The sequence below is a fragment of the Lissotriton helveticus genome, chromosome 7, assembly GCF_964261635.1.
Source record: "Lissotriton helveticus chromosome 7, aLisHel1.1, whole genome shotgun sequence".
NCBI lineage: Eukaryota > Metazoa > Chordata > Amphibia > Caudata > Salamandridae > Lissotriton > Lissotriton helveticus.
The window spans coordinates 803,389,511-803,403,706 of record NC_136068.1 but is presented as its reverse complement, the minus strand read 5'-3'; the positions used below and the strand labels follow the sequence as shown (position 1 = coordinate 803,403,706).

The 14,196-nt window shown below is 45.4% G+C and overlaps 1 protein-coding gene across 1 annotated transcript in view; it reads right to left on the bottom strand.

The window, feature by feature from the left end:
- CXCL14 (C-X-C motif chemokine ligand 14) overlaps window positions 1-12,443 on the bottom strand; it is a 31,376-nt gene extending 18,933 nt beyond the window's left edge. The window contains exons 1-2 of the mRNA XM_078653234.1: window positions 12,093-12,443; window positions 11,264-11,369 (exon numbers count right to left, since the gene is read on the bottom strand). Of these exons, the coding sequence (XP_078509360.1) occupies window positions 11,264-11,369; window positions 12,093-12,156 (170 nt within the window). The 5' untranslated portion in view covers window positions 12,157-12,443. The remainder of the gene's footprint in view (window positions 1-11,263; window positions 11,370-12,092) is intronic.
- Between the last annotated feature and the right edge of the window lie 1,753 nt (window positions 12,444-14,196).

The following is a 14,196-nucleotide window of genomic DNA, read 5'->3' as shown; positions in this document are numbered from 1 at the left end:
GCCATATCTCTAAGCTCATGCAAGCACCCAATGGAACTCCTATTGGCACCCACCCAGTGGAGCTCACAGTGCCATCTCTCTAAGCTCATGCAAGCAACCAATGGAACTCCTACAGGCACCCAGTGGAGCTCACGGCACCATCTCTCGAAGCTCATGCAAGCACCCAATGGAACTCCTACAGGCACCCACCCAGTGGAGCTCACAGTGCCATCGCTCTAAGCTCATGCAAGCACCCAATGGAACTCCTATTGGCACCCACCCAGTGGAGCTCACGGCACCATCTCTCTAAGCTCATGTAAGCACCCAATGGAACTCCTACAGGCACCCACCCAGTGGAGCTCACAGTGCCATCGCTCTAAGCTCATGCAAGCGCCCAATGGAACTCCTACAGGCACCCACCCAGTGGAGCTCACAGTGCCATCTCTCTAAGCTCATTCAAGCACCCAATGGAACTCCTATTGGCACCCACCCAGTGGAGCTCACAGTGCCATCTCTCTAAGCTCATGCAAGCAACCAATGGAACTCCTACAGGCACCCAGTGGAGCTCACGGCACCATCTCTCTAAGTTCATGCAAGCACCCAATGGAACTCCTACAGGCACCCACCCAGTGGAGCTCACAGTGCCATCGCTCTAAGCTCATGCAAGCACCCAGTGGAACTCCTACAGGCACCCAGTGGAGCTCATGGCACCATCGCTCTAAGCTCATGCAAGCACCCAATGGAACTCCTACAGGCACCCACCCATTGGAGCTCACAGTGCCATCTCTCTAAGCTCATGCAAGCACCCAATGGAACTCATACAGCACCCACCCAGTGGAGCTCACAGTGCCATCTCTCCAAGCTCATGCAAGCACCCAATGGAACTCCTACAGGCAGCCACTCAGTGGAGCTCACAGTGCCATCGCTCTAAGCTCATGCAAGCACCCAATGGAACTCCTACAGGCACCCACCCAGTGGAGCTCACAGTGCCATCTCTCTAAGCTCATGCAAGCACCCAATGGAACTCCTACAGCACCCACCCAGTGGAGCTCACAGTGCCATCTCTCCAAGCTCATGCAAGCACCCAATGGAACTCCTACAGGCACCCAGTGGAGCTCACGGCACCATCGCTCTGAGCTCATGCAAGCACCCAATGGAACTCCTACAGGCACCCACCCAGTGGAGCTCACCGCGCCATCTCTCTAAGCTCATGCAAGCAACCAATGGAACTCCTACAGGCACCCACCCAGTGGAGCTTACGGCACCATCTCTCTAAGTTCAGGCAAGTACCCAATGGAACTCCTACAGGCACCCAGTGGAGCTCACGGCGCCATCGCTCGAAGCTCATGCAAGCACCCAATGGAACTCCTACAGGCACCCACCCAGTGGAGCTCACAGTGCCATCTCTCTAAGCTCATGCAAGCACCTAATGGAACTCCTACAGGCACCCACCCAGTGGAGCTCACAGTGCCATCTCTCTGAGCTCATGCAAGCACCTAATGGAACTCCTACAGGCACCCACCCAGTGGAGCTCACCGCGCCATCTCTCTAAGCTCATGCAAGGACCCAACAGGACTCCTGCAGTCATGCATAAGGAGTCTCGTCGTCGTGTTCACAGATCACAAGACTCCATGATTGACAATGTAAAGCCCGTTAAAGACAGGGTAAGACTGGACTGGGCCACGTCCTTTGCCTTTCTTATTTCCTGGATACCCTGTTAGTGTAACAGTATTGACTCTTACTACGTCACGTCATTCAACTGGTGCACTCTGTTATTCATGACATTATATTTGTAAACTATTGTAAATATTGTTTAACCATGAATAGAGGCACTAGAAGCAAAACGGCGTCAAGCGCTGTACAGTAACAGGCCCTATAGATCTCTTCATCGCCCGGACAAATGAGGTGATAGACCAGAGCATAATTTTGCTGGAGCGTCGAGTATCCCACGAACTAGAAATAGCTAGAAGATCTTCTATGGGGCCCCTTGCTTCTGCCCAAACCCCCATCCATCAGGGGGTGATTACCCCGTTACTACTTCCATCAGAAACCACTGCAGAGATACATACGGTCCCCAGTGTAGTGGACATCTCTGCTACCCAGTTGTCTCTTGATTTGCAATCAAGTGTAGACTTGGAAAAAAAAACGATCTACATCTGACACACTCCCATGCTGAGACCCCAATTAAAAATGCTAAGGGTAAAAGGGAGGGAGCGATTGCAAAAAGGGTTAGGAAAAAAAAGATCAATTCTAATCTAAATAAACCTGCATCCCCTATAAACATTCAAACATCTGTTCCAAATCATCCTCTTCCAAGTTCTACAAATGACAACAATACTCCCCCAATTAACATCACAGGAGGAGTCGAGAACTTAACTGGTTTGGGGGCAACGGGGGGCACATGTAATGCACGCAATATGTGCAATACATGCGCAGCAAATAATCAATTGCTTTTAAAGAGTGTGGGGGAACTCTTTAAACGTTACCTACACCCAGTTGAAAAAAGTCTTATGAACATCGAGAAACAATTGGCAAAATTGAACACACCACCGTTTTCCCAGAAATCATTAGGCCCGCCTACAACAGGGGGGGGGGAACCAAAAGCCACTAGCATATTAGTTCAATCAGCGCAACCTGACACTCGAGCAAAATCCACACTAGCTCCAAAAACTGCAAGTACGCAGCTGATATCCGCACAAGACACATCGCAGACTATAATAGGAGATGGGAAGGCAAAATCAAACCATGCTTTACAGACCCCCCAAGCATCCACGGGTGTATCTAAAGGCCCAACTCAGGCAGCCAAGTCGAAAGCGACACCACCCATTCCTCCGAAAGGGCTGGCTCCACAACCATCGGGCGTAGGGAGAAAGGGAGGGATGTTCAGGCGTCCGACACACTTGCCACCTGAGGCGGCCCCATACACCGTCATCCTTACTGGGGTCCCAGAGTTGTCGGATAACACAGACGAACGATCCTGGTCCCTTCGTAATAAGGTTCTGCAGTGGCTGAGCCAAAATAGACCTCTTCAATCACCAAATTTTAGCAGAATCTCCTCGGTTCGAAGAGTGTCCTGGGTTGGAGAATCTAAAAAAAGCATACAGGGCGATTGCGTTATCGTCAATTATGATGATCCTTCCACAGTTGACTATATTTGCTCCTGGCCTGCCCTGGCAAAGAAGGGAGGGATTGACGCACATCGCCTGTCCTTTTATCCACCTTCGAATCTATATGAGTATGGAGAACCCCCGAGCTGGGATGAGGGTCCAGACTGGTCATGGAACGAGGTGGGCCATTGGAATAGACATAGAAATAGAAACTGGACCAGAGACTGGGAACCACGGTCATGGTTTCCCAGAAGAGAACATCTTAACCTGGAAGGCTGAGGGGGGTTTCCTACAAAAAATAGATTTGACTGTTTAGATATGGTTGATTGACAAACTGGGTATATACAAGGGGTATATCAGGCACCTTGTACCTCGCCCGTTTTCCTAGCCCCTGATTTAGTACATTTCCCGCATAATAATAAACAGACTCCCTTTCATACTAGTTCCACAGCGACAAACATTATTACCACCTCGAGTCGAGCATCAGCACCCCAGGCCCAGTTTCTTTCCCAATGTTTAGTTATAGAACCAACTCCGGAGGGTCCCCTCACTATAGCCATAAACGTAAATGAGATCAATGACACATTGTCCCGTGACAACATAACCACTGATACTCTGAATAAGTCATGGCAAAATATAGTGTCCACGACGAGTTCACTTCAATCGAAAGATGGTCCATCACAGACCGAGAGGAGAGCCAGCGTGACAATAACATCGTGGAACATCGCTGGTCTCTCCAAAAAATCTAAGGACCAAACCTTCTTAGCTTTCGTAGATAAACATGACATCATATGTCTACAGGAGTGTTGGGACCAAGAGGTGACCCATGTAGAGGGCTTTGGTTCCTTCTTTACCCCTGCCACTCAGGGAAATCGAGGTAGGGGATCTGGAGGTCTATGTACGTATATCTCCAACCTGGCTAACCTGACAGTGAAGACATATGAAGTGGAGGGGTTTAAAAACAGGGAGTGTAAACCACTGCAGGGCTTTTTGGTAAAAGGGAAAGGGCGGCGTCTTCTTTTGATTAATCTATACAATAATATTAAGAAAGAAGACGCCAAAGCATTTATAAGTGAGCTGACTTCTATCCTAAATAAAGGAGTGGGGGAGGCTGATTGCATTCTCATAGTTGGAGACTTTAATTGCCATTTATGCCCTTACGATGATTCAAAAATCTGCGGTTTAACAAATTTAAAAGGGGAACCCTGCACGCACTTTGAACACACTGTACTGGGCAATATGTTTAACCAACGTATGCATGATTGGGACCTAGGACATGCTAACGAACTGTGTGAGCCCACGGTTGCATTCCAACCTACCTTTCACGGCCGAGGGGCAGGTACCGTGATTGACTTTGTGTTGATGTCCAACAATAACCAGGGTTCTGTAAAAGGGTTTGAAATTAAAGAACTAGCTACGAGTGACCATTTTCCAATAAGTGTCAGTCTCAATGCAGGCAGTCACGACAGCCATGAAATAAGAACATCTGAAAGACTATACCGTCATACCATTTTCCTGTCTAGAAAAAATGGGTATGCTATTAAATGGGCCAAGGTCGACCCCAAAAAATTCCTAGAAGAGGTAATTAACAAAGATCATGAGCATTTCATAACGTGCTTAGAGCAAAATCCTAATCCTCATCTGGTTAGAGTGGCATATGATAAGATAGCCGCCACTATAAACAATAAATTAACGAGGAAACAAAAAGCTGGAGAGAAATCCAGATTAGCGGGCTGGTTCGATTCGGCTTGTACCAAAGCCCATAAAGCTCTTATACAGGCAATAAAGACCTTACCGAAGGACACCAGCCTGGTCAGAGCGGCTAGATCACTTTATAAACGGACATTACAGCAAAGGAAGAATGAACTCAAAACTCTAGCTTGGGAGGCTCTAATTAAGGCTAGTGCCCTTAGAGATAATATCTCATTTTGGAGAGAAGTTAACGCCCCTTTCTTTACTGAAAATAAGACCGATTCCTTGGAGATCGCCATACCCGAAGATGTTTGGGTCAGTTACTTCACGGCCTTGTACAAAATAAATGATGACCTAGCAACGTCAAACCTCTATGTGATTCCGCATCATCCTGACTTTGCATCACAGCCTGAAGTACCAACTACTCTGAACTTCTTTCCTTTGAATATTGTTTTCTCCCCACTAGAGGTTGAACAAGCCATTCGAGAGAGTGCCAATTCAAAAGCCCCAGGGCCAGACGGAATACCTATTGATTTATTTAAAGAAAATCTAGAACTCTGGGCCCCACTTTTGACAAACGTATTAAATACTTATAGTCAAACAGGCTTTCCTGCCACATGGCATGAAGCCATTGTAATCCCTATCTATAAAAAAGGCGATAGGCAGGATCCTAAATGTTACAGACCCATTTCTTTGCTTGACTCCCTGATGAAGGTAGCAGGCAGGGTATTATTGACAAAATTGCAAACCTGGGCCAAACGTAAAGGGGTTCTTTCTAAACTCCAATATGGTTTTAAGAGCGGCCTGGGCACGGTCGAGCAGGGCCTCAATTTGACATTAATTATGAATAAATATATGACAGTCAAAAAAGGGAACATGTTTTTGACGTTCGTCGACCTAAGCTCGGCTTTTGATTGTTTAGATCACAAAGTGTTATGGAACACCCTGACCAAGATGGGGATAAACTCACACGTTCTGAATTTTATCAAGGAACTCTACAGAGACACAGGAGCAACGGTACGATACGGTAAAAATGGAGAACGAACTAAAAAGTTTCCCATTGAAAAGGGCGTACGGCAGGGCTGTATGCTTGCCCCTTTTCTTTTTAATTTATACATCAACGAAGTTGCAGATTTTTTAACAAACTTGGTAGTTGATTATCCAAAAATAAACGGCGAATCGGTACTACTACTTTTATATGCAGACGACGCCGTTATTATGTCACGAACCCAGATAGGCCTCCAGAAGGCTCAAACTGGGTTTTCAACTTTCATGAGTACTAGAGGGCTGAAGATTAACGTGGTACCGTTAACCACCTTCTCATATCTAGGTATTACTTTTAACAATAGGGGAACATGGTCTACAGCTATCACCACTCGCAGTCTGGCCTTTACCCGCACCATAGGCGCTATAAAACAATTCGCCAAGAGACTGGGCGGGAAACCAATCGATACTCTGCTCAAGATCTATGCAGCGAAGTGTGTCTCTACTGCAACATATGGTGCAGGTATATGGGGGACTGCCGACTGCACTCAAATTCAAATAGCGGAAAACGCTTTCTTCAGGTTTCTGCTTGCAGTCCCAAGATCTGTCTCCACGACCATATGCCATAAAGAATTAGATCGAGCCCACATCACTGATATTATAAAGATAACTCCAGTTATGTTGTGGCACAAAATATGGTCTTCAAAGGACACAGCTTTTAAAAGGGGTGTTATTCAAGACTGCATGAACCAAACAGCTGCTAGTAAGTTCATTTGGCTTTCCTATGTCAAAAAAAATGTATACTCCATTGGTCATCCAGAACTTTACACAACACCTAGTTCATGCACGCTAATTTCCAAAAAAGTATTAAAGGAAACTTGTCTTACGTTATTAGAAGACAGGCGGTGGTATCTGGATGGTAACAAATCTACGGTCATTTTCCACCGTCTCATCCTTCATGGGCCGGGCTTACATCCTTACCTGGATCCGGCATTCTCTAGCTACCACAGAATGCTAATGACACGGATGAGAACAGATTGTTTTTATAGGTTGATATCATTCCCCGCCCCAAATGACTGGTCTGCTACTCTAATTAAATGTCCTTGTGATGACATATCAACCCAGTCAAACATTCATTGCATTTTCTTATGCAAATTTTACGAGTGGGGTAGAAAGCGCTATCTGTTACCCATTCTTAAGACGTGGGGACTGAGGCAATGTAAACCAGCCTTGCTTAGACTCTACTTGTTGCAAGATGAACTTACCATCCATGCAGCCATAACTTTCTTGAAATATGTAGTAAGATGCAGAGGGAGGTTGGTCTAATGTTAAAAAATTTCTTGTATGTTTGTATTATATTGTACCTTATTACACTCAATAGTACATTACAACAACCTAGGTCCCTTATTTTAACTACTTCATGAATTGTCCCTCTACATGTTTCACCTAATTTTTAAACATTTCTTAAAATTAAGAAATTTAGAGTATTAACGTGAATTAATGTATGATATGGATGTAATGTTTTTATATTTTAATGTGCTTTTATGGTTTTTATTTACAAATACCGAATAAAGCTATCTTTGATTTGATTTGATGATTTGACAACGTAAAGCATCTATCACATTTTGAAAAAGTGCTTGAGATGGGAAAGAGGATGTGAAAAATGAATGTCAAGAAGATGGGAGTGGAAATGATAAAGCAGTGGATGTTAACTAATGAGGAGATCTTGTAAATAAATTTAGAAATGTATACAAAGGCACATCCAGCACATTTTACGGTCAGCTGAAGACCTGGTTCAGATCATTTTCTGCTACCCTGGGTGCCAATGTATATACATGTTTTGCAGTCTGACTTATTTGTGTATTTCTTGTAACTTTAAAATATTGAACTCTTAGTTGTGTATGTTTTTAAAACCGTGTGTAGGGGCGTAGATTGGTCAGTAATATTGGGGGGTGGGGGTTGAGCTTCAGAATTACCAACACTAACTCTGGCTTGAAATGTTAAAGTGCATTATACGGCAATCAAAGTGCATGAGAGGGGCCTAAGGAGCGGTGGGAAGGGAGAGGAATGCGGATTGGTAGGAGTACTAAGAGAGAAAACACAATATTTTGTCAAATAAATAACATTTTGAGAACTTTCGAAACAGAGAGTGTGTGTGTGTGTGCATTTTTGTCTGTGTCCGAGTTAATAAATCCGGGTGAAATCTGACAGACATATCACTCACCATACCTGACTGACCCACATGTACCCAACTATTTATCAGAAAAAACATTTATTAAATGGCGAAAAACCCAAAACATCCTCCCCGTGAAGCTACGCCACTGACCGTGTATGTGACTTAAAAGTGCAGCAGACGTTTCCAAGCTTCCAGCTGCATAAAGGTATTTGACATTCGGTTACAAAGACTATAACCCAGCAAGCAGGCTGACGTTTGAGGAGACGAACAGTGTGGGTTTGTGTAAGTGTTTTTTGTGTCTATTTGTGAGGGTGAGCAAGAGTGAGAGAGAGGGGGAGAGAGACAGAGGTTGCAGAAATAGCCCCTGAGAATAATAGAGCACTTTACCTAAAGAATGCCAGCTAGGATATCATTGTAACTTCTCGGTAGGAAACAGGTTCTCTAAATAGTGAGAAGCTGCACTTGTGTATTTTGATTTTAAGCAGTGATGCTGCCTCGTACCCTTATGTCAGCGTGGGCAGCTCAGAGAAGCAGAGGGCTGTGTCTTCCTAATCTGAAACTGGCATGGCAGCACCAGGAAGACGGATTGGTAAAGCCAATAGATCTCGCTTACTTTTTGAATCATGGCAAAAAAACATGAAAATGTTTTCAGCAGATCCAAAAAAGAACCAAAAGGAAGAGGACTTATACACCAAACGTCCAACAGCATATGGTAAGAGAGTGATACTTCTCTAGGTGGAACATAAGCCCACTCTATGTGAAGGTCAAACAGTTGGCAACAATAGTTTGCAGTCAGCTGGGCTATCAAGCCAGACCTAAAAACTAAGTGAATAAAAACAGAAGCTTCTGCTCTGATGCAGGTACACTTCTGGGCTAAGATTATGTATGCTACAAATCACCCAAATGGAAATGCCCTGGGTGAATGCCTAATTCAATCTGTGTGTGAGTGTATGTGTGTATATGTGTGTGTGTATATATAAATATATACATAGGAGGGATAAAGTAATACACATTACAGGAACATACAGCACAAACACACTCATCAGTCGTGCGGTCATACACGTACACAGCACACACTTATATACACTAGCCACATAAATCAAAAACTCCTACCAAGCACACACATGGATATAAACACCTATCCTTGTGTGGCCCCTCTATTTACTCTAACTGTACACATCTTGCCCAGCATACATATAGATATGACACACAAATGCACACACATTCCACAGAACAACACACTCTCAGAAAAGTGTACATGCAAATGCACTCACAGGGACAGACGCCTGCTCATGCTGCCCCTCTTCATACTGTATCTATACACATCATGCTTATCACACATACAAGCACTGTACACAAAAGCACACACATTACACAGAACAACACACTGTGAATCACTGTATTTATACAGCAAAATTACACTCACACAAACACCTCTTCCTGTTGCCCCTCGTGCCCATCATGTCCATTACATATTCAAACGCCACGCAACTGCACACTTACAGGCAGACACAGCCTTGTGTTTCCTCTATATAGACTTTAACCTGATGTATCATGTTGACCCATTAGTCCCTCTTCAGGCTAGAGAGAAAACCTTAAGTTTTCTTATATAACCCCCACCCACCAGGGTTGCCCCTTAGTGGCATGCTTCATCATGGGGTTCCTCCAGTTCTGCTGCAGAAAGGGGGGGGGCTGCAACCTGCAAAACATGCTGGAGCACACAGTGGTATACTCCAAATGATGGAAGGAATAGGAATGTGAGGGGTTTTACGTGGTCTACATGTCTACATGTTTCAAACCAACCCCCCGGCTTCTCTTCGGGACCAAGGAACTAACTCCCAGATTTCACTCCTGAAGTAATGTTGATGCAACGTGACTGCACATATTCAGCATGCTAATGATACAACAGGTGAATAGCAGCTACTTGGTGTTCCTGCTTGATAATACATAAGGCAAAACTTTTGCATCATGAGTCCTCCGGTGGTAAGGCAAGCTTGTAGTCACACTTTTTCCAAAGCGTCCCCTTGGCCCAATCACCTATGGAGCATCACCTGGCCTATTAATCTTTTTGTTATCATTTGCAAGTAGAGTGTGTGCATCCCCTTTGCCTCAGCACTACTTTAGGAGTGGAATCAGGGAGTTAGATATTTGGTCCTGAAGAAAAGCCTTGGGGTTTGGCTTGAACCATGAAGACCATTAGAAGGGCAGGTACATTATCATCTACACGTTCTGCTCCCTCCCCGTCTTTTAACCATACTGCCTGGAGGACAGATCCAAATATCACTTACTTACCTTGCAGGTATTTTTCACTTCTCAGGTAAGGCCCCTCCTACTCCTATTCCGTCTATCATTAGTAATATACTGCTTAGTACCAGCCGCGGTCGGTAGGGGAGTACCTGCCGGGGCGGTGATTTGGGGAGGGGCAGGGTGGGGGTTAGTAATGTATGGATAATGGAGATTTGCAGGTACGTAAACATTTAAATAAATCAAACAAATTTTGTTGCGCGCACTGTATTGCATTTGGGGATGCAGGGCACGCAGCGAAATTCGTTTGATTCATTTATATGTTTACTTACCTGCAAACCTCCATTATCCATACATTACTAACCCCCACACTGCCCCTCCCCCTCCCCACGTCACCGCCCCGGCAGGTACTCCCCTACCTGCGTATTTCACCCCGTTTGCAGCGAACAGGAGGAACCCTATGATGAAGCATGCCACCAAGGGGCAAACCTGGTGGGAGAGGGTTATAGAAGAAAAAAAAAGGTTTTCTCTCTATCCTGTGCACTGAACACGGACGTGAAGTGAACGTGTAGGAGGGCGGCCCCTCCAGTCTTTTTTCCTCTTCCCCCCCCCCCTTTCTTTTGAGAGAGTTGCTCTTCCCACCTGTTGAGACCTATCCAGAGAAACTGTAAAAGCACCTGAAGTGACAGCGAGAGTTCAGAAACGTGCACGATGGTCTAAAACTGAATGAAAAACGACTATACTAAAAAAGCAAGGAACAACGTGCCAAACTACGATTTTCATTCCGCTGAGTTTAATAATTAGGTAGCTAATATTAGCCCGGAATGGTTAAGTAAGGAGCACATTAATTTTCAGCAAACCGTGAGCTGCGCCCTGGATTTGGAGAGCGAGGTCTCGTTTGGAGCGCGTGACCATGTAAATAGGTCAGCATCGACTAGTGACATAACCAGCTGCTCGGCAGGACAGGTCACGTGAGCGAGGCATATGCACTAAAGCCAAGCAAGCAAACTTTAAGTAGACAACACTGCAAACATATCAAGCGCGCAGTCCCGCACACACACGAAAGATAGGAAATACGCACATGATCATCTTCTCCTCGCAGTAGGGGTGCTTGGGCTTTATTTCCAGCTTCTGCACATCTGAAAATCGTATCTTTGGCCCCTTTCTGGAACACTTGCATTTTGAACCTGAGGATAAAGGCGACAAGGAAGTTTGTGTTGGTTTCCAGTTTCACTTGCTTGTTCAAAATGCTCAGAGCCAATTTACTTATTTTTACGGATAAATTCCTTCAATCCCAGAACGTGTATGTGCTATCGGGGCTTTAACGCAACAAGTCGTGGTAGCAATTAACAACCCCAACACGATTAATTCAGAGGTGCACACACAACTACACAACCACTAATTCTGCAAAGTTCTACCCTAAAACCAAGCATGTGCGACCGGGCTACAGCTCACATTTAAGAACATAAAATCAAATTTGCAGTAGTTTTAAGAAAACAGAATCTGGAAGAACGTGCATTACACTGGCTTTCAATTATCAGAAATCACTGTCATTCAGGTTTTTGTTTATTGCAGGGGGCGTAAAGAAGGTCCCACTCAGCTCAAGGCAAATACATATCCGAGAGATGTCGGAGCCTCGGGGCCCCGCATCATATCCTAATGGGGGCATCATTTTACGTTACGCGGTACTCTACCTCCCAAAACAAAAAAGTGCCGGTACTCCGAACCGGACAGTACCGGCCCATTTAAAGCACTGGCTTATGCCAATCTTTAGTGCACCAGTAAGGGCAGCCCTAGCTTCAGCCCGGGCAGGTTAAACTCGAAACAAACTATAACCTTCCAGGCTATGAGGTTTTCTCGCAGTGTAATGCATGTGGTCAAAGAATCGGAGAGTGAGGTCATCAACTTACCTTCCACATTGACGGAGTAGATCGCAATGACGAGGAGTAGTAACGCCACCAGGGCGGGCTTCATGGCCAGACCTGGGTACAAACGGTCTTCCCTCTGTACGCCTTAAAATCCCTCTGCGTGGGTCCCGCGGTTAGCTGGGCTCAGAGGAAGTGCTCTTCCGTCTTTGCAGGTAAATGTCGAACTAATAACTTTTTAACTTCAGGAGCTGGTTTGGAGCTGCTGCTGAGAGTGCGGGTCCCAGCTGTGATGTCCTTGCTGGCTGTGCCGACTGTGGTGCTGCTGGTTGTGCGCGTGCTGCTAGTGGAGCTGTTGCTTGCTTGTGCGCCTCGGCTCCCGTCTGATTTCTCCCACTCGCTCCTGTTCTCTTTTAAAACAGCTCTGGCTGCCCTGGGCACCAGCTCATTACTATGCAGAGCTACTCAGCGACTCCCAATTTCCCAATACAGGAGGAAGGGAGGGGAGGGGACTTCGGGCATTACTGCGTGACGAGGCTGAATATTTCATAAAGCGAGGAAAAGTGACGCAACCATCAATTCACTCACTTATAAAAATGGAAACCATCGATCTTTTATGAGGGGGGAACTAAAGACGCACCCGACTATTTTGAATGCCCTCCCATGAAAACAGAACACTTTATTGTTGGCTAACCTTTTTCGTCTCTTATCTGCCATAGCACCTCTGTAATCTTGAAAGGAGTCTATTCATTCGACCTATATATATTTCTTGCAGAAAAGTGCGCTTCTTTACAGTCGCACTCCCGCTTCTTAACACAGTATACACTTGTGTTCTCATGTTGTGCCTGCAGGGGGCAGAATGTGCCAAGCTTGTGGATTGCGTGGAAGCCTGAAGTTCTTAGGAGAGGCCGATTTGCGGTTGTGCCCTGCGGCCATCAAACAAAGCCGCCCACTCACCTACTTAGCAGAAAATATCTCATATTTGCTTTATGGCGTCAAAACCGTGTTAGACAAAGAGCCATATTAGGAGGACATCCCATATCCGGCATATTTAAACTGGCACCCCCTTTTGTACAGGAACAAAGCTATTTCCACAGGGCTGGTAAGGATTAGTTTGTCTTTCGTCACGAGAGCATCGCCCCATATGAAGCAGCGCGTCCAGCCCAGTGTGTCAAAGGGCAAGAAGTCAACAGTAGTTATGGTCGCTGCGACCTAACAGTTTTTTCCAAAGATTTCCATCGAGCTAAAAAAACAAACGTTGGTCGCATTTTCTACCCAGGACGCGTCACGCGAACAGTTTACCGAATAAACTTTCAAATATTAACGCCACGTGGTAAAATAGACAACCTGCGCACTTTGTTATTCGTTCCTTCTTGACGGAGCGAAAACTGAAATTAGGGACGTAGGGCATATTATTTGCGAGTATGTCCATGGTTGGAGGCTAATTGCACATTTCTGGTGATATCTGTGAACTGACATTTCTGGCGCTGAGTGAGCAGTCGGTGAATTAAGCAGGCACGTTCAATATTTATTTTCCCATCTACTCTCGAAAGGAAAGGGGTCTGCGGGGACGGATCTCGAATGTGTGTGACACAAAATATATGCATTACGGATTATAGACATTGTGTTGGGGAATATATAAAAACCATACTTAGCAGACATGTAAATGCTGAGCCATTCTTCTTTGGGGCCAGCAGTTTTTGACAAAGCCTCAGGTACATGGATGTTCACAGCTCAGACCTCATGTGCTGCAACTCACTCCCTTGACTATATGTTTGTAGAAGCAATATCTACTAAATGTCCCGTAAGCATCACGTTTCCCACACTCAAATTATGTTACAGCGAGAAACAAAGATCACCACATCTAAATCACACAATTTACCTCTTCAACTGCATTCCACAATAACTTCTGCAAGAGAGAGAGCAGGAGAGAGAGTGTGTGTCTGTGTGAGACGATGAAAACACATTCATATGGGTGCAGTGAAGATCATATGTGGAGTTCTACAGAGATCGACTGGACTGGACCACAGGTCAGAGTGGCCTGTTTCAAGTACCCAGGCTCATCAAAGAGAAGCAGGTCACAACGAGTGGAACGACTTAACAGAGGTGGCAGCAGGAGGAAGAGGAGGAGGGCACCCTTAATGGTTCA